Consider the following 27,281-nt stretch of genomic DNA (forward strand, 5'->3'; position numbering starts at 1 on the left):
TTTAGATAATTTTAAGGCCGAAATTCCATATTTATTTCACCTATCATGCAGTAAAGGATGGATAGGTAAAAAGACTGGCTGTTGAAAGCTTATTCTGATCCACTTGTTCTAAAGTCCAAACCAACAAGGGTAATTACCAATGATTACCAAAAAACAATTCATTTCATTTCTCGGTCAGAAACTTAAAAGAGGCCATACAATGAAACACAAATTCTTCACCAATTTTGTATGGGTTTTGTATTTGTATGGGGGAAAGGGACTGATGCTGAAAGATCTGTGGATAAATAAGAAACTGATTCTATAAATGAATTACTATACTTGATTTAGAGAGATTTACAACATTTATATTGTGATTAAGTTATCCTAAAACATCTTCCTTCCCAATTTTGCAGGCATGTCACATGAGATGAATAATTTGCGTCTGAAACCATGATCAAAACCTATATATTTTATTTTCTGAATGAATTAGGCAAATTTCCTTGGCTCATGTCTGATTTCAGCCAACAGATGTGGAGGACAGTTCTAGAGCACCTCGGACTCATATTCACTACACATCACTTCAAGAATGTTCCGAGGATATCTCTGCTTCTCAGAGCCCCAGGGAGCAGGCTCAGCACAAGCAGCACCCAGGGATCACCCAAATGCCTTGCCAGGGAGTCAGTACCTCTAAGGCTACCTTTCAACCAACGGGAGAAAAAGCTGATGAATAAATGCACTAGCCATGTCTTTCAGTTGGACAATCATGAGAGGCTTTTAGAAATTCTTTTTCAGGGGTGCCTGGGTGGCTCAGTCGTTGAGCGTCTGCCTTCGGCTCAGGTCATGATCCCAGGATCCTGGGATGGAGCCCCGCATCGGGCTCCCTGCACGGCAGGGAGTCTGCTTCTCCCTCTCCCACTCCCCCTGCTTGTGTTCCCTTTCTCGCTGTGTCTCTGTCAAATAAATAAATAAAATCTTTAAAAAAAAATAATTGACAAAATGTGTAAAATAATTTAAGAAGAAGGTATCCTTAGAAGAACAACATAGACTATAATATCTAACTATGAAATATAAATACAGAATATAATTGAATTGAGTATAATGCTTTATATGAATTAATCTTATATGGGAGAGAATCTCTCACTAAAAACCTCTATAAATTGTGCTACTGGCCGTATTAAGAATTTATCAAGAATTTTATTTTGAGGGGCACCTGGGTGGCTCAATCAGTTAAGGGTCTGCCTTTGGCTGAGGTCATGATCCCAGGGTCCTGGGATGGAACCCCGCACCGGGCTCCCCCCTCAGCGGGAGTCTGCTTCTCCCTCTCCCTCTGCTACTCCCCCTGCTTGTGTTCCCTCTCTCGCTGTGTCTCTGTCAAATAAATAAATAAAATCTTTAAAAAAAAAAAAGAAATTCTTTTTCAGTTTGGCCACATTTTAAAGAGGATAATACTTTGTCCTCATTTCAAATCATTTGTACAGTGTTCTCTCCTACATAATATGACTGATCCTTACATTAACGCTGTGAGGACATCAGGAACTAACAAGATGAAGACACTGATAACACTACCACTTTTCCTTCTCCTTCTTCCTCCTCCTCCTCCTTCTCCTACCACCACCACCACCACCACTACTACTGTTGATGCTGCTACTGGCAATACTGATGATCATGGAAAACACTCACTGAATACTTAAACTACTTCAGTCATGGGCTAAGCACTGAACAAATACCAAGTGAAACTCTGAGAGAAATTTAAAAAATAATATCCCCATTTTACGGTGGAAGAATTGAAGCACAGAGAGGCTAAATAGCTTGCATAAGCTAAGGCATAAGCATTTAGATGACCCAGGGTTAGAAAAAGCACAAACCAATTATTGCCTGAGCACAGAGAAGCTCAGTCCTAGTTCAGTTTTCTTTGTCTTACCAATTCCGAATTTGAGAAAGAAGGGAACCTATACCTATTGTTTCTATCTTCCAGGAAATGTCAGTTTGGTGGCTAAAAATATCATTTGGTGAAATAGATCCATTATCAATTAGTGGATTGCAGAATAATCCTTTCCCCTCACCAAAGATCCATGTCCTAATCCCTGATATCTGTGAGCAAATATGTTACTTTAAAAGCAAAGGGGAATTCAGATGACAAATTGGAATTTTCATTACTAATCCAGGAGTCAAGGAATGTCTAGGACCTCTAGAAACTGGAAAAAAACAAAAAACAAACAAACAGAATCTCCCAGAAAGTAGCACAGCCCAGCAAACACCTTGATGTTAGTCCAGTGAGAACCATTTCAGATTTCAGACTTCCAACCTCCAAAACATTAGATAATAAATTTGTGTTGTCTTAAGCCACTCAGTTTGTGGTAACTGTCACCGCAGCAATGGGAAATTAACACAACCAGTTAGTAATTGGCAAAAGTAGGCAACCCATTCAAGCTTATAATATCTTTTTCCTTTCTCCTTCCCTCTTTCCCACTTTCTCTCCCTACCTTCATTGGGAAATGAAAGATTGTCCCGGTGATCATTTATATGAACATTAAAATTTTATCCACTTACACAAAACACACCTACACAAATCTCCAAAGGTGAAATTAAGAATAAAATTTACCTTGACACACTCTGGCAAGTACCTTTGGAAGACAAAGGTCAGCCTGACTGATGAATATACGGTTGCTTTAAAACTAAAATTAGTTCCTTCTCAAATTGCAATAGACTTTTAGAATTTCTGACCAAGATTACAGTAATGTTTTTCCACAGTGACTATAACATCAATCATTTACCTCAATCTTCCTTTGACATTGTTTGGCATATCTTGAGCTTTCAATTTAGATAGCTACATGAAGATGGAGAAGTTACTCCTGGAGCTATGATTTAGATGAAAAAGTCAGATATATAGTATATAAATGTGCTCATTCCTCTTCACCTTTAACTTTTTCCAGCCTACTAAATAAATCTGCTTGAAATAATGACCTACCTACTAAATAAATCAGATCCTAGAAGCTCTCCTTCTTGTTACAGAAATTCTTATTCAGGATCTAAATGTATTATATACACATGCATATATTGACACGGATAAAATGAAGTAGAAATGAAACTGGGCTAATAGGGAGGAGATAGATCTGCTTCCTGGTCTGCCATTGATAGCTGTGTGTATTTTGTGCAAATCACTTAACCTGAGGCTCAGTTTGTGGAATGAAGATAATGATAAACACCTCCTTAAATACTGAGGAGTAAATGAATTAATGCAAATGACTCTATTTTGTCAATAGTGAAGATTATGACAGAATGTTATCGATTTCATTATTTTTATTAGTTGCAACTTTTTTTGCTCTAAAATTTAACTATGTAATAGATTTCTCATATTCATTTTTTGTTTTACTTTGATCTCATATTGTTTTCACTTAAATACCCCGAGAGACCTATTAAATTACTTTTAGTATATTGGACTGAATATTGTTCAGTACTACATGAAGTGTTCAACATTATCTTGTATATAGTTATGTATATATGAGAGAGACAAATGATAAACGATTAAATTTAGGAGGTCTTTACAGTAAGTGCTACCAGAGGAAGAGTGTCATTTCATTAACACATGATATAAAGTAATGCTTTTATGTCTGTTATAATAACAACAATAATTTCTTACATTTATTGACCACTTAGTATGTGTCAGACATCATGCTTTACAGGGATCGACTCATATTAATTCAGTGAAAATACAATAAGGTGTTATTATTTATCATCTTCATATTTTATAGATGAGGAACTGGTCACTTTGAAACCTATTAACTAAATTGCCCATGATCACTCTTCTAGAAAGCAGTAGAGTCACAACAAAGTTCTTAATTGCTGCACCTCATCCCTCCAGTAATTTCTGTTCAGCCTACCCTCTCTGAACTCTATTCCTCCTTTCCCAGCTGACCCTTCAAAACAGCTACATTGTCCTGGAACTGAACATATTTGGATTCAGTGACAGGTTATCATTGTCCAGAACTTGCTTTGTTGAATAAATCCCTGATAGCTAGTTTTTTTTAGTGGTCAAAGTTAAAAATTTTTCTCAGTGTTTCTACTGTAACAGTAACTCAAAAATAATTGCTAAATGGTCATTATTTTTCAAACTGGGGACAGAATTTACAATAATGAAAGAGTATTGGATAGGATTTATTATTATTTTTTGGCTTAGAAATCCATTTTGTACATTTCCCCCTATTTTCTCTATTAGTTTAAAATAGTTTTGGCTAATGACTTTTTTTTTTTTAATTTAAAGAATGCTACTATTTATCATGACCTCTGGAAGGTACAACCATTCTTATCACTTTGAAGTAATGATTAGTGTTCTTTCTCATCAGAATTTTTACTAGATTCATGAGCAATATAAGTAACTATAGACTTCTTATAGTCTGTGGAATGTTCATAATGTTTGGGGGTTTTCAATATGCCTATTCAATCAGAAAACACATTATGATCTGAATAATGTTCAAATTATTTACAAGGAAATAATTTGTATGATCTTTAATCTTTGAATAGACTGACCAGGCCTCATAGGATCTGAACATATTATTATTTTTTCAAAATATTTGTTTGAGAAACATCTCTTTTCTCCATTGCATTATTTTTTTAAAATATTTTATTCATTTATTTGAGAGAGAGCATGAGAGAGGGAAAACACGAGAAAGGGAGGGTCTGAGGGAGAAGCAGACTCTCCACTGAGCGGGGACCCTGATGCGGGACTCGATCCTGGGACTCTGGGATCATGACCTGAACTGAAGATAGACACTTAATCGACTGAGCCACCCCAGCACCCTCCATTGCATTATTTTTACTCAGATAATACAGGAATTTGGAGCTCCTATAATGAGGTAAGAAAAGGAAATAAAAGGCATACAGATTTAAAAGCAAGAAATAAAACTCTCTCTATTTGTGTATGGCATGATTATCTATATAGAAAAGCCCCACATCTGCAAAAACTTACTATAACTACTAAATGAGTTCCGTAAAATCATATAATGCAAACATATAGGATCAATACATGAAAAAAATTAAATTTTATGTATTAACAATATACATATAAAAACAAAAATTAAAACACTATGCCAATTATAATTACTTCAAAAATTTAAAAAGTTAACAAAACATGTACCTGATGTGTATGCTGAAAATGACAAAATGTTCATGAAAGGTATCAGTGAAAACCTATGTAAGTGGGGAGACATAATATTTTCATGGGCTGGAAGACTCAATATAATATAGATGTTAACTCCCCTAAAATTTATGCAGCTTTAATGCAATTCCTATCAAGATTTAACCAGGTTTCTTTCTTTCTTTCTTTTTAATACATAGAAGTATATAATCTGAGATTTGTATGTGAAGGGACAGGCCATAGAATAACAAAAGCAATCTTGAAAATAAAGTTTGGAAAACTCTCTTTACCCAATATTAAGGCTCATTTTATAGTTGTAGTAGTCAAGGTACTGTGATATTATCAGAAGGATAAACAACTCAATCAGGGTAATGATACAGAGAATTTAGAAGTAGATCATGCCTAACTGATTTTTGACAAAGGTGCAAAAGGAATTCAAGGGAGAAAGGAAATACATTGGAGCAGTTGGAATGTTAATAGGTAAAACAATCAAAAAACAAAAACCCCAAAGAATATTGACCTAAAATTCACATCACATTTAAAATTAATTCAAAATGTATAACAGATTTAAATGTAAAACATAAAACTATAAAACTTTTTGGAAAAAAAATTAAACCAAATCTTTTGTATGTAGGATTAGGCAAACCATTCTTAGATTCAATACCAATAGTATGATCCATTAAAGGAAACAAATTGATGGTACCTCATCAAAATTTAAAAATTTGTTTCACTGAAGACCCTGTTAAAAGAATGAAAACAGAAGATACAGAGATGGAGAAAATATTTGCAAACCATATCTTTAACAAAAGACTAGAAGATAGAATATATAAAGACACTCAAAACAAAAGTAAAAAGTACAGACAATCCAATTAGTAAATGGGCAGCAGATTATGTATAGACTTTTTACTAAAATGGATGTATGGATGGAAAATAAATACATAAAGAGATGTTCAACACCGTTGGGCCTAAGATAAATGCAAATTGAAAGCACAATGAAAGCACAGCTATCACCACGTGACTCCACACTTTTTAGATAAAGAAATTAATGACAACATTAAAGCTGGAGAGGATATGAAGAAATGCATACATTGCTGGAAAGAATCTAAAATGTTACAGCCACTCTGTAAAACAATTGGGCAGTTTCACTACATCAAAAACTAATGATGTAATGTATGGTGATTAACATAACATAATAAAAAAAAAAAAACAATTGGGCAGTTTCTTATAAAACAACACATAGATCCACCATACCACTGAGTAATTACAATCTTGGCCATTTATACCAGATAAATGAAACTTATGTTTACACAAAATCCTGTACACACATGTTCATAGTAGCTTCATTTCTAGCAGCCAAAACCTAAAAAATCCAGATGTTCTTCACTAAGTGAATAAATAAACTGTGGTACGTTCATACTATGGAATACTACTCAGTAATGAAAAGAAAAAAAAAAAAGCTATTGATATATACAATTCAAATGAATCTCCAGGGAATTATGCTGAGTACAAGATAAATAATTCCAAAGTGTCACTACCAAAGGAGTCTATATATAATGTTCTTACATGAGAGAATTACAGAATCAGAGGACAGAGGAGTGATAATCAGGGGTTAAGGTGGGTGTGTTTTCAAAAGGACAACAAGGCATCCCTGTGGTGATAGAACTGTTTCGTGCCTTGACTGTATCAATGTCAGTATCCTGGTTGTGATACTACACTATAGTTTTGCAAGTTGTTACCATTGTGAGAAACTGTGTAAATGTTGCATGAAATCTCTATCATTTATTACACCAGCATGTGAATTTGTAATTATCTAAAAATAAAAGCTTATAGTTAGCATTCTTTCCTAAAGTCAGAATTTGGGGGCTTCAGCTTACTTTGATCCATAAGCCCATCTCAAACTTCTTCCTTAGGATAGTTGGACCTTATCAAAAAGTGATTTGCATTGCAGGAAACAAACTGAGGGTTGCTGGAGTGGGGGGTGGGGTGGGAGGGATGGGGTGACTGGGTGATAGACACTGGGGAGGGTATGTGCTCTGGTAAGTGCTGTGAATTGTGCAAGACTATTGAATCTCAGATCTGTACCTCTGAAACAAATAATGCAATATATGTTAAGAAAAAAAAAAGAAGAAGAAGAAGGTAGCGGGAGGGGAAGAATGAAGCGGGGGAAATCGGAGGGGTAGACGAACCATGAGAGACGATGGACTCTGAAAAACAAACAGGGTTCTAGAGGGGAGGGGGGTGGGAGGATGGGTTAGCCTGGTGGTGGGTATTGAGGAGGGCACATTCTGCATGGAGCACTGGTTGTTATGCACAAACAATGAATCATGGAACACTACATCTAAAACTAATGATGTAATGTATGGGGATTAACATAAGAATAAAAAAAATAAAATACATGGGGTATTAATGGGATATTATGCAGCCATCAAAAGGTATGAGATCTTGCCATCTGCAACGATGTGGATGGAACTGGAGGGTATTATGTTGAGCGAAGTAAGTCAAACAGAGAAAGACATGTATCATATGATCTCACTGATATGAGGAATTCTTAATCGCAGGAATCAAACTGAGGGTTGTTGGAGTGGGGGGTGGGGTGGGAGGGATGGGGTGACTGGGTGATAGACACTGGGGAGGGTATGTGCTCTGATAAGCGCTGTGAATTGTGCAAGACTGTTGAATCTCAGATCTGTACCTCTGAAACAAATAATGCAATATATGTTAAGAAAAAAAAAAAGAAGAAGAAGGTAGCGGGAGGGGAAGAATGAAGCGGGGGAAATCGGAGGGGTAGACGAACCATGAGAGACGATGGACTCTGAAAAACAAACTGAGGGTTCTAGAGGGGAGGGGGGTGGGAGGATGGGTTGGCCTGGTGGTGGGTATTGAGGAGGGCACGTTCTGCATGGAGCACTGGGTGTTATGCACAAACAATGAATCATGGAACACTTCATCTAAAACTAATGATGTAATGTATGGGGATTAACATAAGAATAAAAAAAAAATCTGAAAAAAAAAAAAGTGATTTGCAGCTATCCCTAAGCATGAGTGGGATGGTAAAGGAATTAGAGTTGCCTAATCCGACAGAGAATCAGAATTGAGACTCTAGCGCATTGATGAGATGATGTACCCCACAGAGTAAGGCGACCAGAGTTTTGACACTACTGTCCAGAAAGAACAAAAGGAGAAATGAAATGGATTCAAACTGCAGGATCCCCTTTCAATCAACAATACAGGCCTGTGTTTCATTTACTCAATAGGGACTGCAATCTTCATTGTTTGCAACCCAGCTACTAGAAAACCCTACCAAGGCAACTTATATTCAAGAGGAACAGACTAAAGGACCACATAGACATTATGTTAGATTCTCTGAGATCTATCATTGTATCAAAGCCATATTATCAAAAAGCTACAAAACAATACTATGTCATTCTATTTCCCTATATAAATATCTTCACAAAATTGAAATTTAATATTGTATACTTGATTTTTTTAAACTTTAAGAAAAATAATGAATTTTATCCCCTCAAGATTCGTATGTGGAAGTCCTAACACCCAATGTGATGGTAGTTGGAGAGAGGGTCTTTCAGAGATAATTAGGTTTAGCAGATTTCTGAGGGTGGGGCCCTCAGGATGGGATTAGTGCCCTTAAAAAGAGAGAAAGAGACATGTGAGGACACAGTGAGGAGGCAGCTGTCTGCAAGTCAGGAAAAATAATCTCACCAGAACCCATCCATGCTGCTGTCTTGATCTTGGATTTCCAGCCTCCGGAACAGTGAGAAAATACATTTCTATTGTTTAAGCCATCCAGTCTATGAAATTTTGTTATACCAGCCTGAGCTGCCCAAGACACTTGGAGAGAATATTTTTCCTATATTTTGAAAATGTTATCTGTGGTTGATTATATTGTTCAAATTTATTTTATTTTATTTTATTTTATTTTATTTTATTTTATTTTATTTTTTTAAAGATTTTATTTATTTATTTGAGAGAGAATGAGACAGAGAGCATGAGAGAGGGGAGGGTCAGAGGGAGAAGCAGACTCCCTGCCGAGCAGGGAGCCCGATGCGGGACTCGATCCAGGGACTCCAGGATCATGACCTGAGCCGAAGGCAGCCACTTAACCAACTGAGCCACCCAGGCGCCCCTATTTTATTTTATTTTATTTTATTTTATTTTTTGGTTAAAACAATTCTAAGACTAAAAAAAAGTCATGAGTATAATTAAAAAAATTTTTTTTTGTATATCCTTTGCCCAGCGGCCCCATTCAAATTCTGCTAAATGTGATTGTCTTTAAAATATGCCTGCAAATTCTTTAACACTCCTTTCATAAAACAATGGAGGCTATTTTAGAAAATTTCTGAATTTTCTCTGAAACTCTCATTCTGAGAACTTACCCTTCAATCCCTGGTACTACGAAGTGAGGAAACGGAGGCACATGGAGGAAACCCATATAGATGTTCTGGCAGGCAGCCCTTTCTAAGGTCTCTGATGACAGCTATTATCAACTTCCAGGCATGTGGGTGAGCAAACCTTTAGATGATACAGCCTCTAGAGTTTGAGTCACCTCAGCTGTAGCCAAGAGAAGACACCGCTGTCTCCACTGAGCCCTGCCAAAATTTCAGGGTTTGAGTAAAATAAATGCTATCATTGTTTCAAAGCCACTGAGTTAGTTTTGGAGTAGTGTGTTACACAAGATTAGATGCGAGAACACCATTTGTCCCAGTAACATACCTTGTTGACAAGGGATCTGATCTAGAATCACGTGGTATACCAGTTGGCAAATAATCTCAGTCCCTGCAAGAGTTCCTCAATATTTTATGACCTTAATATTTTGTAGAATGCCTCTCAATTTGAGTTGGTAATACATCTCCTTATGACTGTTCTCAGGTTATGCAATTTTGTTTCAAGTAATACAGACGTAATTCTCGATTCTCGCTGCAGCCCAGCAGGTATGGTATAGCATCTTTTTGTACCATGACTGGGGATGCTTTTGAGTAACATGGTGACAGCCAGAGCTTACCATTGGAAAGTTGCTTTTTCACTTTTAAAATTAATATTTTTGTTTTAAATATGTATTGAGGCTCTCTAAAATTCAAGACTTACCTCACTTTCTCTCACTCATTTTACCATCCGGTGATATTTTCCCTTGAAATAATGATTACTCCAACTGTTGTCAAGTGGGACCTTTCTAATCCCATAATTGCTTTATATTTTTAATTCACATCCCACTGTAAGGAAGATATTTAACTTTTTCTTATTTATTTATTTATATCAATATGGATTCATAGATTTCTATTTTATTCAAGAAGTCAAATTTCTTATCTTCATTATACGTATTCATGCTCAACGTGATTTTAGGAACCTCTTCAAACTGGTTCCTGTCTTTTTGATGTTTCCATCCTCAACTGAGTATTTCTTTACTTCCTGGCATAAGAAAGGTACTTTCTCATTTTATATTTTTCTTGCTTCAGTTTGAGTATCATGCATTTTTCCCCCAAAATGTCCTTAATTCTTTTGATTGGAGAATGGTATTCTGAAATAAAATCTGAGAACTAGTTGTGTGTAGTGCTACTAGAATCACTAATCCACAGCCATTCCTCTAGAGAGTGCTGGAAATGCATTTCTATATATATAGCAAGCACATATTAATGCATGTTTGCATCTATATTTATTTCTCTATCTAATCTTAGGAACTGAAAAGCATGAGTTCACATCAGTACTTCCAGTCCAGCAACACAGAATTAATTCTAGCTTTTCTCCTTTTCTTTTTTTTTAAAGGTTTTTTTATTTATTTGACAGAGAAAGACACAGCGAGAGAGGGAACCCAAGCAGGGGGAGTGGGAGAGGGAGAAGCAGACTCCCGGCGGAGCAGGGAGCCCGATGCGGGGCTCGATCCCAGGACCCTGGGATCATGACCTGAGCCGAAGGCAGACGCTTAATGACTGAGCCACCCAGGCGCCCGCTTTTCTCCTTTTCATATCTCTACCACCCTTCTCAATGAGTGAGAAACCTATCTTCTCTAGATAAGAGGATATCAATATATTTAATGATTTGCTCAATCCCCCACATGTATCCCAACTTACAAACCTGATGGACCGCAATACCTCCCTCATGCCCTCCTCATGTGCGCTCTTGCCCCTGCAATGCTTCCTTCCCAAGCTACACACACACCTTTCTTGCATTACCTCAAATGCCACTGACCTATTTCTTCACCCTCCACCTGCTGGCTCCTGCTGTACTGGCCTGACTTTGCCCTTGGCTGCCCACCTTTCCGGAAGAAAGGAAGGAAAGAAGTTAGGAAAGAAAAAGAGGAAGTTAGGAAGTTAGGAAGGAAGTAGGGAGGGGAGGACAGAGGGAGAGAGGATGGTGGAAAAGAGATACCTGTTCATTTGCCATCGGCCTCTTGGGTTACCTCTCTACATGTATAACTTTAGGCCTTTAGCCAATAAATGAAGATGCAAATAGTTAAGACTGGTTTCCACCCCTAATTCATGCAATGCAATTGTTTGTTTTTAACTTGGTTTCACCCAGATTTTGTCTCCATCCAGCTCTGCAATATTGTCTCCATCTCCAGATTCACCTCACCCATTAATGTTGTGGACTTGGTATCTGGGATTTCCTTGGTACTTCAAGTTGGAATTCCTCTACTGAATTTAACTTCACTCTTTTAACACAGCTCTAGACATTCTGAGTTGCCTAAAAGGAAAAATTTCCCACTATAACTCTTCAGAACTCAGGCCTTGACTTCAAGCGTTCTCTGTTGCAGACAGATGGAAAATTGAGTGAGTTGACTGATCCAACTAGAGTGTATATGTTGGAAAGAAATAAGAAAAATGTCATATTAAAGTTTTTAAGAATCTTGATAATGAAAGTGAGGTTTCAGTTTAATAAAGACAACAGAGAGTGAAAACATGGTATTGATATACTGAATGACATGACAGGAATGACTTTCAGAAAGTAGATATGTCAGAATTAAATGCATGGGAGTCTTCTGTGATAGGTAAAATAGGATAAGGGAGATTGCTGTATTGAAACAGTGCAAATTTAAGAGCCATTTTGAAGGCTGATACTGTCTAATGGATAATATATTAAAACTATGCATTTTTTCTTTCTTTCCCTTTGATGTTACATATTATAATTCTATATTATTACATCACTTCCTATGGTAGAAATGGTTCATTTTCTCAGTCAATCCATTCTTGTTTTATCAATAGAAGTCCCCACCCGAAATTTTAACAAAGAACATAGCCCAGTTAGAGCTAACAATTCTCTGCTACCCTTGCAGTTACGCATAAGCACGTGACTAAACTTTGGCCAATAAAAGGTAAGTGATGAGTGCTATTTCCAGGTTGCGATACTCTAAGAAAAGTCTTTTCCTTCTGCTTCCTCTTTTTCTCACTTCCTCCATGCTGGAATGCAGAGATGATGGTATGTGACAGCCTCAGATTTACAGACAAGGGCAGTATTGTGAACTAGAGGCATGCACATGTGTAATTTCTAAGGAACCCACTGGATGCCTCACAGAGCTTGCCTACGCCTGCATGGTTAAATGAGAGAAACGAACACTTTGAGAATACAACTAGTATTACTTATCCATCTTCTTCTATCCTTCTTTTTACATTTGCTCACAAAGTCTTCAAATATCTCCAAATTTCCAGTGAAGTATACAATTTCCCATTTCTAATACTGAATATATGATTTTCTCTTCATGAATTTTCACCTCCCTTACTTTGTTTTTCTTCATCCATTGTCCGATGTCTTTTATTTTTTTTGTAATTATTTATTTAAAAAATATTAAGCAAATTAGGAGAACAGTAATGATGTTTAAAAATTATTATATGGTGACATTTATTAAATACCAAATTTGTACTAGGATTTGTCCTAAGTGATTTTCATATATATCTTTTACCTTCACCAAAATCCTGTGTGGTAGGTGATTCTTATAATGCTCCTTTGAAGAAGAAGAAAAAAAGAAAAGGCTTCATGATTCAAAAGTGGTTTCAACATTTATAATTCATATGTGTGTGTGGAGGCTGTCATAACCCAATCCTTCTGCATTCAGACATCAAGACCAGTCATGGTTTGCAGCCTTTGTTTTTAAACTGTCTAGTTTCCTCTAAAGCACAACTACCTGCTTGTTTACAAATAATATTTTTATGTGTATTTTGTATAGTATTGTATAGTATCATATAGTAAATATGATAAAAATTTGCCAAATGTATTTTTGCATTTTGGATGAGTACAGAGTACTTCAGGTTGCATTCACGTAATCCGTTCGTTGTCGTAAAACCTCTCCAGCCAGCTGATAGAAATTCTCCTGGGTTCTATGTGGTCAATCTCCTGTGATTGTAAAATGTGCTCCTTGGTAGTACTCCCAGCTGTAGATCTACCAACTTGAAAGTTTGTTTGAATCTGTGCAATAAAGCAATAAAACATCTGCAGTCTTATTTTCTCTAAGACATTCCCTCTGGATGTCATAATTGTTGTATATTGAACAAATATTTATACTTATGCAGCTGCATAACATTGAAAAGCAAATTCAGCATAGAAAGAAAAAAAAAGGCTTAAAGAGATTCAATCATTTGCATAGTATGGCAGGCAGAATAATGACTCTCTCTACCAATGATGTTCTCATCCTAAACCCCCACCGACTGTGAATATGTTACATGACAAAAGGGATTTTACAGATGTAATTAGGGTTACTAATCAATGACCTTAAAATAGGGAGATTATCCTGGATTATCCAGGTATCTGGGTAATGTAATAGGCAATGTAATCATATGAGCTATTAAAAGCAGATAATCTTTCTCCAGCTATAGGAAGAAAAGGAAATTAGAGCGATGATGCAACAGGAGGGAAAGTTAGAGGGATTTGAATCATGAGAGGAGCTCACCCAGTGTTCTTGGAGGCAGGACACTTGGAAAGCATGAGAAGGAATATGGGTCACCTTTAGGAGTGAATATCAGCTCCTGATTGACAGCCAACAAGGAAACAATGAAACTGCAAGCAATTCTAGTACACCATTTTCTGTAAGTGATGTATTTTTAGAATGTCATCACGATATATAAGAAACCAGACTATTCATTTAAACAGTGGCAGGATAAATTATATCTTTGAGATATTTTGTGGATTTAAGGCCCACAGCTATAAGAAGAAATTTAAACATCAGTGGAAAATTTGAAAATCAATACACAGTGATGTTGATTTGAGCCCCCACTCCAACCTTTATAAAGGAGTTGTCTTCTTTTAAACTTCCTTTAGATTTCTATTATACAATTATATTTTCAATAAGTTTTGCTTCAATTAAAGTAGGAAACATTTAGATGAAAGCTTGGAAAAATACAATAAGTCATGGAGAGGACAGTCAGTAAGGTGCTCAGGGCAAATACCTTATTGTTTGAGAATGGCATGGTTCATTATTTATACACTTCAAAACCTGCAATCCTTTGTTACCTGGAGATTTGTGAGGGGAGACAGAGTGGTACTAATCTTTAGCATCTCTAAAATCTGTATCCTCAGTAACTCCAAAAGCAACTAGAAAACGGAGGTGAGTGATTTATCCAAGTCCACAGACTTGAAATGACACACCTGAGACAATTAAGTGATTGCACATCACTTTTCTCAGCACCAGGTCTAATCACATTTTTTCAGGTGCTATTCAAACCAAGCAGCTCCGTTCTATTGGCTGCATGTTACCACATTCTTGGGATTTGGACAGCTTGAAGGAACAATGGTCCTACCTAATAGAAAGCTTGATTCCAAAGCTGACCTTCACACAGTGTGCCAATTTACAGACAAGAACAAGGATGTAGAAGACTAACTAATAAAAACAAACCAGGAAATATTGATTTCAACCGAGAAACATGGTGTTTAATTTAAAAGGCAGCTCTTCAGAAAATCCTTTCTTCTGTTGTCAAACAAGCATTGGAGCTTGTCTATCTTTCCAATCATTCAGTTAGAACAGGGATGAAGGAGTGATACAGTCTTGGCTTTCAAGCAAACATTAGGGCACAGGGTGGATGCAGGGTTGGGATTCACTATTTTTTCAGATTGCCAGCTTTAATTTCTACTGCCTGAAAAAAGGAGATATCCTTTTCCCCTTACACATCTAGCTATTTTTCTTCTTTTCTCTCATAAGCAAAACAGAGAGGTCTAAGTCCAACTAATAGCATAAAACGTAACATGAAGGTATCTTATATGGCTAAAGTTTTTCACTTTATAAAGTCAAAGGACTTAGACTTGCACTTTGTTTTCTAGGTTAATATACTACTTGGAATACAAATGAAAGTGCAAATTGCAGTTGATTGATTCTGCCTGAAAGCACTAAATTTGAGTCTTCTAAGTGTAAAGGTTTACATCTTTTATTTGTTTACCTGGTTTCAAAAGATAATTGCAGTAAGTGATATCTTAAACCAATATTGGGTCTCAAAAGATAACTGCAGTAAGGAATATCTTTGACCAATTTTAATGAAAATAAAGTTTTCAAGTATGCATATGTGAGCTAAAGTGTAACACTCTAATACATTTAGCGATGTAGAGAGGGTAGGTTAAGGTCAAATAAGTAACTTCAAATTAAGATTTAAGCACAGGATTACTGAGCAACTCAAGTAATATCAAGAGTAAAAAAATTACAAATTTTCAGCACATGATTGCTTACCATGGTGATGGGGTATTGAGGCGTGTTGGTGTTCAGGTAACCATTTGTGATTTTACTTCTATCCTCCTGCATCTTAGGAGTATGTGAACGTATCAGGTAAATCCCTGCTACTTTCTAAGTACAGTAAATGTAAATATCCTGAGCTATGCTAGATCTATGAATAATTTTAGTGATAAGTGATTTTCCCTCAGGTGTATAGAAACATTGTCTAAATAAATTCATCCATTTCTGTCACCCTGAAAGAGAAGTCCATGTACAAAATGCCCCATTGCTTGTAAAGTATAAGCCAGAAAGAATCATTTGTAATTCCAATGGATATTGCTTAAATAGAAAATTTTGTGCCACAAATTTAAAATTCCAGAATCAACCTCACACAGATCTCTTGTTACATGTAACTTTGAAGTCTTGTCAGCACAGCTACCTAATTTATATGAAGCACCCTGGAGTCAGTGTCTCTTTGTAGTGTTATTTGTCAAATAATTCAAGCACTGCTTTAAAGTATATGTGAGTTTCTAATCAAGAGTTTCTAATCAGTCCCTGGGCCTTTAAATGGTATGCGATGCGATGCATAATTTTTTCCTCTAAGTATGTGAAATTCTAAGTTATATTTGCCTTTGATGTCTTTACTTTTCTTTATTTTAGAAGTATTGCAGGAAGGAATAAAGCTACTGCAAAGTAAACATTCGATATTCTGCTAAAGGAGAAAGGACTTAGCAAGAATGTGAGAGGGTGTGTGTATGTGTGTATGTTTGTGTCTATGTGTGTCTGTGGGTATATGTGCTCTTCTGGGAGAAACAAAAATGCAACTGGATCCTGGGGGGAGTTTTAATCAAAATAAAATACTCCCAACTTAGCATTTCTTTGTTAATAACCTGGAGCCTCTTGTATATCCACATCAGGTTAGAAATTGGGGTTTCTTGTTACAGACACTCTCATTCCCTCATCTCAAGTGTTACGCTTCAAACCCTTACAAAAATTTCTGCCTGGATTCTGCAGTCCATGACCTCAAAATTATATTATTATTTAGGATCTTCTGAAAGCATATGGTACAGACCTCTACTATAAAACTGATTAATTTTCTGAGATAACTGAATGACAAAAATCAATCAAAAGTAGTACAAAGAATAAACTCAAAGCTATGTATATATGTTTGAGACAGAAAGAAATGGAAAAAGAAAACCAGAATGAAACATTTGTATTTTTCCATCTGTACATCCAGATATACACACATGCATATATATATACCATGCATATATCATATCCACACATTCACACATACACGGGGAGGGGGGAGAGATTAAATTAGCAGAGATGACTGTCTGAAGGCAGTTAATTGAAAAGCAGAAAAACTCAGATTTCTTGGGGAACACTTTCTCTGCTAACTTTATAACAATAATTCCCGTTAACAATCCAAGGATGACAGCCAGGCTACCAAGAAAAAGAGGAAAATAAAGGTGAGTATCCATGCACCTCAAAGAAAAATTTAAAAACTAGTTAATGAGTCTAATTTTGTGAAGACAGCACTTCACTGCAACTGTGATGAGACAAGTCAACATAAGATCAGAGAAAGTTAAAATTCCATGAGTTCATAAAAACTGTCAAGAGCTCTATAACTTCCTGTCACTTATGAAGGCAAAGTACTCAATGGGAATATCCGAATATGGATGAAAAAATTGTTAGTTAAGTGTGTAATATCTTAAAAGCTATCTTAGGATTAAAGCTGATAACTAGTAGGCACTACCAAGGTTCAAAGATTGTTAAATATTGAAATCACATCTGCTTAATCGCCCTGAGTGTATTTCTACCTGGGTTCCCTACTTTCCCACCAACCAGCAACTCAAATGTTAGCACCAAGGGCCCTAAAGTCAATGTCCTTTCCTAGTTGTCTGTGCTCTGTGCCAACCAAAGCCACCATGTGTTTTGTCACCTGCCCCCCAGACTCAGGGCTTAGAAAGGTCAATTTTTGCCCCCTGTGGGCCTTCCTCTCCTGACCTTTCCAAGAAGGCCAAAGAAAGAAAAGGGGATGAGGCAGCTGGGCAGTAATGGGGAATACTCCAAACACCAACCCAATGGTGCAGGCTCCAGCTACTCAACAGAATATCCCATAAGAGAAAAGAAGCTATGGGAGTCAGCAGGGATGGTGGTAATGGGTTGTGACCTGGGCCAAAGAGGGCCAGTGAGGATCCCCATTTAACTATCTTTGTTGAGGGGCATCTGAATGGCTCGGTCAGTTAAGCGTCTGACTCTTGATTTCCACTCAGGTCATGATCTCAGGGTCGTGAGATAGAGCCCTGTGTAGGGCTCTGCATTGGGTGTGAAGCTTGCTTAAGATTCTCTCTCTGCCCCTACCCCCCCCATGCCTCTCACCCCCAATCTCTTGTCTCTCTCAAAAAAAAAAAAAAAATCTTTTTTGAATTTCAGTACCATTTAATAGTATACCTTTCTTGAATACAAATAAGCCCTCATGTCTGGAACATTAACAATATTAATATTATCTTTATTAATAAATATAAAGAGCTATCTGTTACAATGTCTTCAATATGTGCTGAAAATACTATAAACACACACACTGGTATAATTTGAACACTAAAGTTATCATCATCATTTCAATCATTTAGATGAAGGAAAACTTCATAGGAGACATAGGGTTTATTTAAATATTGAATGGTAGAGGCAGGGATTCAACCCAAACAACCTGAGAGTAGAGGCCAATTTCTATGCTAGCTGTTCTCTCATGGCCCACAGGGCTCAGTAGGACTTAGATAGGATAGATAGTCCATGACCTTTCCCAAACTCAAATTTGGAAAACACTAGGTCAAGCTTATCTCATTTTTTTAATGTAGGCCTCTTTGGGTATTTTTAAAATACGTTATCAAAATTAAATGTATTATGATTGTAAATCAAGTAATTCAAAGAGATTGTGCTTAAAATTATCTTCATAAAATCTTTCCCTGCTCTCAGCCTCACTTTTACCTTTGATTTCTGCTTTTGTTTCTTAATTTCAGTTGGTGATTGACTTTTTAGCTCTAAAGCTAGAATAATGACTTTAACAACTTCTAAATAATATCTGGATGGCACTATCCCTTTTTAAATTTATTTATTTATTTTTATTTTTTAAAGATTTTGTTTATTTGAGAGAGAGAGTGTGAGCACAAGCATGGGGGAGGAGCAGAGGGAAAGGGAGAAGCAGACTCCCTACTGAGCAGGGAGCACAATGTGGGGGGCCAATTCCAGGACCCCGGGATCATGACCTGAGCCAAAGGCAGATGCTTAACCAACTGAGCCACCCAGGTGCCCCAGGACAGGACTATATCTTGATATATATACTTTTGAGAATTGTAATTAGCCAAAGAAAATAATTTCGTTTACTTATCACTTTCCCCCTACTTCATTCTATAGTTGATATTTACATTTAGTTCTTCTTTTGCATATCTTCTACTTCCAAATGATACCTCTGAATTGTATTTGTCTATCAACCTGGGTTAGCTTTTCTCACAGTCTGCACCCCACTTTTTCTTCCGCTCTGCTGACCCACTTTCCTCCGCCTATCCTACTCCGGCCTAGGACACACAGCTTTACTTTTACATCACTAAGGCCAGTGTGCACATTGTCTTCTGCCAATACAACCATTTGTCTTCTATTTGAAGACTCCTGGAAAATCTAATGGTGTGAGATCATGTTATTATGTGAACTCAGCTTTCGGCATGGGGATCTTATAATGTAGCTCTTGTTCAGTTGCATATTCTTTCAAGAAGTAAACAATGTTCCAAGACCTCAAACTACAGTACCTGTAACTTTCAGCTTTTCAGCCCCAATGGTTATCTCATCTTCATCTGCAGAGAACAGCACCCTGCCATCTTCACTCGCTCTCACTTCAAATCTTTTACACTGAGCTTCCACAGCATCAGCTCCTATGATTAGAGGAAAGGTTTAAAAATGAAACTGGTATGCAGGAAACCATTAACATGTATTTTTTTTTTTTGAAAAAGAGAAGAAATGCATATATTATTTAGTTATTTTACCTCTGCAGTATGTTTTACACCTGAATTAATATTTTTAAATTGTTACCCTTTCCAGTAGGCTGTTTAATTTGGTAGTTTGCTGAGCTAGGATGGTTGGGCATACATCTGACCTCTAAATGCTTGACATAGTCCTAACAAGGTTTGTAGGTTTAGCTAATTAAAAATAACAACAATAACAAAAACAAAACCAAACCAAAAAAAGCTTTTGCATATACACAAGGAGAGATGACATCTGCTTTGTTCTTGGTTATTGCCTGAAAACTTGGCTTTATACCTAGCACATGCTAGATGCTCAATAAATACTTGTGGTCAGAATGACTCCCATTTACTTTCTGTAAGCAGACAATAGTCCCCACGCTTGCTACATCACAAGGTACTTGTAAAGCATTACTCAGTTGTGAGTACACTACATTTAGCTACACTACATTTCATATATGGTAATATTGAAATTTGTTCACCCTTTACTATCACTGAATGCGAATGCATTTTACAGTCGATCTTGCAAAATATATATATGTATGTGTATATATATATATATATATATATATATATACACACATGTTTTTAGTGCTCCCCAATGTATCTTCTCATCAATAACTTTCTTGATTTATTAAAATATAGTATTAAATAAATATAGTTACACCATGGAATTGAAAATCTGTTTCTGATTTATTGGACAATTTTGCATATTAATCCATCCACAAATCACAAAGGCAGCTTCCATATTTGGGAAACATGATTAATTTGTGAGTTTGAAAGTCTTCAACAAAAAGATCAAACTGGCCAGAAGGGTGAGGAATTGCTATTTCCATAACATCAATTTATTTCATTTGGCATAACATATTTGGCATATGCTACATCTTCCCCTCCGGTTACGATTTGGAGCGTTTCTCCTCTGCTCTCTACATCAAAAACCCTTATCAGATACAGTCCAGCCCAGTCAGGGACCTAGGGACATCACAGCTGTGTGTACCTCTTTTCATTTACTTTGCTTATGCTATGGACTGAATGTTTGTGCTTGCCAAAAATTCTTATGTTGAAATCCAAGCCCACCACGTGGTTGTGTTAGGAAAGGCGGTCTTTGGGGAGGTGATTAGGTCCTGAGGGTGGAGCTCTCACAAATGGGATTAGTGACCTTATAAAGTCTGCCGTTTTCCTCCCTGCAATCTGCCAGGTGAGGACCTAGTGAGAAGCCGGCTATGTACAGACCAGGAAGTAGCCTCTCGTGAGACGCTGGGTGTGTTAGTACCTTGCTGTTGGGATTCCCAGCACGTAGAGTTGTGAGAAATCAAGTTCTGTTGTTTAAACCACCCAGTCTATGGTATTTTATTATAGCAGCCCAATCAGACTGAGACAATATACTACCATTATCTTTTAGATACATGTCCCCCAGGAATTCAAAACATGAGATCATCTTTGTATTCCAAAATTTCCTCCAAATTTAAAATTGGGTCCGATTTCTAGGGCTACTTAGGGTAAGAAGTTAGACAGGTGAAGGAATACCAGACCCTCAACCCCACCCCAGCCCTGCTCCCAGTCCTAGCCCACCGGCTTTAGTATCGTATACCTCCCCACCATCATAGCTTCTGAGGGGCATTTAACTAGAGGAAAATATTAATTCCAAACCCTGATAACATGTGGGATAATTTCTCTGAAAACAAGATGTATATTTTTCTTATAATATAAGAAACTGTGTTTTCAGGTCCACATAGAAAATTTTAAAACTATGACAATGCTAAGTCAGATAAAACTGATGTTAACCTTTGCAGGCTGTCAAGATCAAAACAGCATGAATTTTACTTTAACATCTGTTATATATTTTTTTAAGCAAATCACTTTTCTTATGAAATTTAATGACAGTATTGGAGAAACCATGGAAGACCTACTGTTCTTGGTGACAGTCATTGCCTTTGATCCGGCAAACATTATTTCATCAGACTGTATCAATTGAGTATGTCTTCTGCTAATCATGATCTAACCTTCCTGTATTGTGCTTTTAATCTTTAAACCATAGTAACCCAGTGGGTGATGTTCAAAAAACTGTGCTTGGGGCTGGTGTGTTGATAAATGTGACTTCTAAGTGTGGAGGCCTCTGTGTGGAGGCCTCCATGTCTCCATCTTCTAGGCACTCAGACATAACACTAAATCTGAACTGCCTGAAAGATATTCTAGATATTATACATGTAAAACCTTAACTTGTACGTCACGTTGCTATCTTCAAATATACTTACTTATTGGGTGAACTGATCCACAAAATATATCAGTGACTTCAATGACCCTGAAGTGCATTAGATCACTATATGTATATGATATATGTAATATAAAATATATACACACACATGCTGCATATGGTTACAAATTTATAAGACTCTTTTTGGCATAACATTTAATGTCATTATATGGAAGGTACTTTATTAATATAAACATGCTATATTGTGTGTCACATAAACAAGTAGAGATATAAGCAGAATACCTGGATATGGCAAAGTCAGCTGAAATCTTAATTCATTAAATTTAAATAAGCAAAAGCAAATAAGCAAGTAAGAAAATATACGCACACCTGGAATAAAAAAAAAAAAATGCATCCAGGCCATAAATAAATGCATGGGGAAACATTCCATTAAAAATAGATATATAAATTAATACTGCAGACTACACTTTATTCAACATATTAGTAAAATTTCAGAAGGCAAAACTGCAAGCAATTAGTAATATATTGACAATAAATATTTTAAATCAGAAAATAATTTTGAATATATTGTGCTTCTATACATTGCTTTTCTGCAAATAGCAAAGAGTAAATGCATGTAATTAGACACATATTGCATTGTTGTGAATATGTTTAAAGTTAATGCATTAGGCTACATGAAATTGAATTTATTACATTATAACATGTTTTGTGGTGTCTTATTCTGTTTTTCATGTTTCTATCTTCACATATCTGCTAGGCAAGGCCAACTCAGCATCCAGTTGTTCGGAGGGGAGCAAATGCTCAGTTCCATTTTTTCTCAACCAGCAATGCTTCCAGAGTCTCAGGAAAGCAATATGCCTAATGACTCTGGATAAGGAGCTCTGATTCCTTAGCAAATAGATCGTGGGGAATTAGGGCTATCTGGACAGTTCTATATTTTACTAGTCATCTTATTTTTTTTAATTTTAAGATTTTATTTATTTGAGAGAGAGAGAGAACACAAGCAGGGATGGGGTAGAGGGAGAGGGAGAAGCAGACTCCCACTGAGCAGGAAGCCTGAAGACTCAGGACTCCATCTCTGGACCCTGAGATCATGACCTGAGCCAAAGGCAGCCACTTAAATGACTGAGCCACCCATGTGCCCTTTTACTGGTCGTCTTAAACACTAACTTGCTAACTAAAGTCTCAAGACTAAAGGCTTACTTAAGAATACCTGAAGAAATTTATGTTAGCAACTTCAAAATCAAACAGAGAACAGTCAAGGACAAAATAAGTAAAGAGCATTGGAAGGAAAAAGATAGAAAACATGTAAGCAAAATCAGTTTCCACAAAAGCATTGAAGTATTCAATATGTATATCCAAATATTTTCTTTAGTTCATTTAATATTCTGTATATATTCTTTAAAAGCAAACAAACAAAGCAACAACCAAGCTAATTTCTTTTTCTCCTCAGAGATGGCTCCATTGCCTTTCTGGAACATTCACATTTCTTACAGTCATATTCAGTAGCCAAAGGCATATCTGCTGACAAATAGAGAGGCTCCAGTAATTTATCTACTGTCTTTGCATTTTCTACATTAAATCAGTCAAACACATGAATTGGAAAATTTTCTTCAATAAAAGTCTCCACAGGGGCTCAAACAATATATTTCCATGGGGCCTCTTGGTACTATTTAGTTCTAATTTAAAGAAAACAAGGCAAAGATCAAAATGGGTATGTCTAATTATCTCTGGTGTGTTTTCCTCAAGCATACCATGATGTATCTTTCTTCCTATATAACTGATTTTACATGTTGTCAGTATTTTCAAGGTCTTGAAGAAGAGTATTATTAAAAGATTAGAAATTCCCATAAGAAAAATGAAAACAAGAGTCAATACAGTCAACTAAATTCAGAGTTCTGGAATTCCTGTTTTAGAATTATCATGGGCCCCCTAAAAACAAAACCAAAGAAGCTGAAACAAAACAAAAGAAGCTGCTTTCATGAAATAGAAATATAAATAAGCATTGTACTTTATTTTATTTTACATTATGCATGTCATTAAAAACTCTCATTTGGGGGGCGCCTGGGTGGCTCAGTCGTTAAGCGACTGCCTTCGGCTCAGGTCATGATCCCAGCATCCTGGGATTGAGCCCTGCATCGGGCTCCCTGCTCTGCAGGAAGCCTGCTTCTCCCTCTCCCACTCCCCCTGCTTGTGTTCCCTCTCTCGCTGTGTCTCTCTGTCAAATAAATAAATAAAAAATCTTTAAAAAGAAAAAAAACCCTCTCATTTGGAAAGTGCACTCTTAGTGTACTTAGGGAGAGAAGGAGAAGAAGCAGAATGAGGGAAAGTTTACAGGGGCTGGGCTGGGGGGCTTATCTTGGAACAAGGGCTCCTGGGCCTTTGGCAATTGCTATCTACACTAGATCCTGTCAGAGATTAGCACACCCTGCCTCCTGCAACCTACCCCCTCAACCTCAGGAACTGATTTCTGTTTCAGAATTGGAGGAGTAACCATTCTGTCTCCAGCAAATAAGGTAGCTCTAGGAACCCTGAGGTTACATTCACCCTTAGATCCCTACCTGGGCCTTCCTACCATCCTGTGTCTAGACCAGTGCCTTGTCCATAGTAATTCCTCATTAAAAGTTTATTTTTACAAAATAAATGAGCATAGGGGAGAAAAAAAAGAGAGAGAGAAAGGGAGGCAAACTAAGAAACAGACTCTTACTATAGAGAACAAACTGATGGTTACCAAAGGAGAGGTGGATGGGGTGATGAGTAAAATAGGTGATTATCGGGATTAAGGAGGGCACTTGTGATGAGCACAGGGTGTTGTATGGAAGTGCTGAATCCCGATATTGTACACCTGAAACTACTATTACACAGTATGTTAACTACCTGGAATTTCCACCATTTGTACTTTTATGCCTTATCACTCCCTTGCCCATAATTACCATAGGTATGATCGCATACTGTTGCTCTCCATCTTCCTTTTTTATTTTTATTTTTTTTTAAAGATTTTTATTTATTTATTTGAGAGAGAGAGAATGAGAGAGAGCACATGAGGGGGGGGGGGTCAGAGGGAGAAGCAGACTCCCCGCCAAGCAGGGAGCCCGATGCGGGACTCGATCCCGGGACTCCAGGATCACGACCTGAGCCAAAGGCAGTCGCTTAACCAATTGAGCCACCCAGGCGCCCCTCCATCTTCCTTTTTTAAAAAGTTATGAAAAGATTATACATATAACAATTGTGTACATGATGTTACCCACCACCTAACTGAAGAAATATTGTTACCAACACAAGCCTTCAGCATAATCTCTTCTTAATCACATGCCCCCTCATCCTTGGGGAGCTCTGCATGTCAGCATTATTCTGAAATGAGTTTTTATCACTCCCATCTTGTAACTTTATTATTTATGTACATAGCCTTAAAACATTTTTCTTAGTGGAAGGAGAATGAGAAGAACATAGAGCCACATCTAAAACTATTGCTTAAATGGCTGGATCCAGTCAGAGACAAACTCATGTAGCCCTGGACTTGCCTATTATATGAATCAATAAATTACTCATCCACCCCATTGAGGGCGAGGAGGACATAAATTCTGAATTGAGTTTCTTTTTGCATTGTTTTCACTCTTTCTGTATTTTCTTCTTTGTTCCCAAGCAAAACTAGCCTTAATGGTATAATCTTTTATACTTGTATTTTTTGGTCTTTTTGGTGATTCATAATAATATAATAATAATATTATTAATTAGTTAATTAATCATTATCATTAACTGGTATGACTACCTAGCCAGCCATTTCATAAATTATTATAGTATTTTCTCCTGGGCCTGGCCTCTATGAATTTTGACAGGATCAAGTAAAATATGTCTCTTTATCCCACTTTTGTTGACTATGTTATCTAAGAGAAGTGAAACCTTTGACTTATTATTTTGTTTAAAGGGACCAGTCAAACAGCATATACATAAAATATTCTGGTTTTATAGTATGCAAACACAAAATTATAGCATTTCAAAACTGTGGATGGCACAAAGTTGGTGAGTGAAATATTATTCTCTAAAAATTTTTTATGTATCATAATCATTCATGTTCTTTTAATTTATAAAGGAAAAATAGAAACAAAGAATGCATGTTGCATGCGGGGAAAAAATACTATCTGATAGAATTATTCTCGGGGCGCCTGGGTGGCTCAGATGGTTAAGCGTCTGCCTTCGGCTCGGGTCATGATCCCAGGGTCCTGGGATCGAGCCCCACATCAGGCTCCTGACTCAGCGGAGAGTCTGCTTCTTCCTCTCCCTCTGCCTCTCGCACTGCTCATGCTCTCTCTCTCTTTCTCTCTCTGTATCTCTGTGTCTCAAATGAATAAATAAAATCTTAAAAAAAAAAAAGATTAAAAAAAAAAAGAATTATTCTCTATGAGTAGAATCAGTGAATACTTAAGTAATGAGAAGAGACTCCTTACAACTACATTTTTGGTAAGTTGCTTTTATAAGAGAGAGAGAAGAAAAACTCTGGAAATGTTCTCTGGAAATCTCTCATTGCCTAATTTTTCAGTAGACATTAATATGTCTAAAATGATGCAATATAATTTATGGAAGAATATGAGAGTTGAAAAGCCATTTCTTGATAATATTGAACTAAAAATTTTCCATTGCAGCCTATTACCTTTTATTTTAACATATGTTTCACACGAACAACAACTAACTTCTTAGAATTTTTCCCTCTTTCTTGTCAGCTTGCCCTGGTCCTCTGCTACATTTTGACACATCAATCACTGTAGTTTCATGGAATGCCTTAATACTTTTAATTGTTTTCCTTTTTAACATGCATTCTCTTTCAAATAACGATTAACATGTGTATCCATGTTACACATCAACACAAGCATAACAAAAATGAGTTAGTGCAGTTTTCTTTCTTTCTTTTTCTTTCTTTCTTTCTTTCTTTCTTTCTTTCTTTCTTTCTTTCTTTCTTTCTTTCTTCTTTCTTTCTTTCGTTTTAAAGATTTTATTTATTTATTTGAGAGAGAGAATGAGATAGAGCATGAGAGGGTCAGAGGGAGAAGCAGACTCCCTGCCGAGCAGGGAGCCCGATGTGGGACTCGATCCCGGGACTCCAGGATCATGACCTGAGCCGAAGGCAGTCACTTAACCAACTGAGCCACCCAGGCACCCGCAAACAGTTTTCTAATATATTTCTATGCAAATTCTACCTAACTTACATTCAATATAACTTGTTTAGTTGTGGTAGGATAATTTTGCAGATGTATTCAACTAATAATGTAATCTCATGGTACCAATTAAGTATAAATTTCTTGCCAA

General features: G+C 36.7%; 1 protein-coding gene across 2 annotated transcripts in view; it reads right to left on the bottom strand.

Moving 5' to 3' along the window:
- Nucleotides 1-27,281, bottom strand: part of SGCZ (sarcoglycan zeta) — a 427,058-nt gene that overhangs the window by 34,360 nt on the left and 365,417 nt on the right. The window contains exon 4 of one of the 2 annotated variants that reach the window (XM_035004131.1): nucleotides 19,556-19,678. The exons of the other annotated variant lie outside the window; for it this stretch is intronic. Coding sequence (XP_034860022.1) covers nucleotides 19,556-19,678 — 123 coding nt within the window. The remainder of the gene's footprint in view (nucleotides 1-19,555; nucleotides 19,679-27,281) is intronic. 2 annotated transcript variants of the gene reach the window in all.

This window comes from Mirounga leonina, unplaced genomic scaffold (genome assembly GCF_011800145.1).
Source record: "Mirounga leonina isolate KUSES-001 unplaced genomic scaffold, KU_Mleo_1.0 Mir_128, whole genome shotgun sequence".
Lineage (NCBI taxonomy): Eukaryota > Metazoa > Chordata > Mammalia > Carnivora > Phocidae > Mirounga > Mirounga leonina.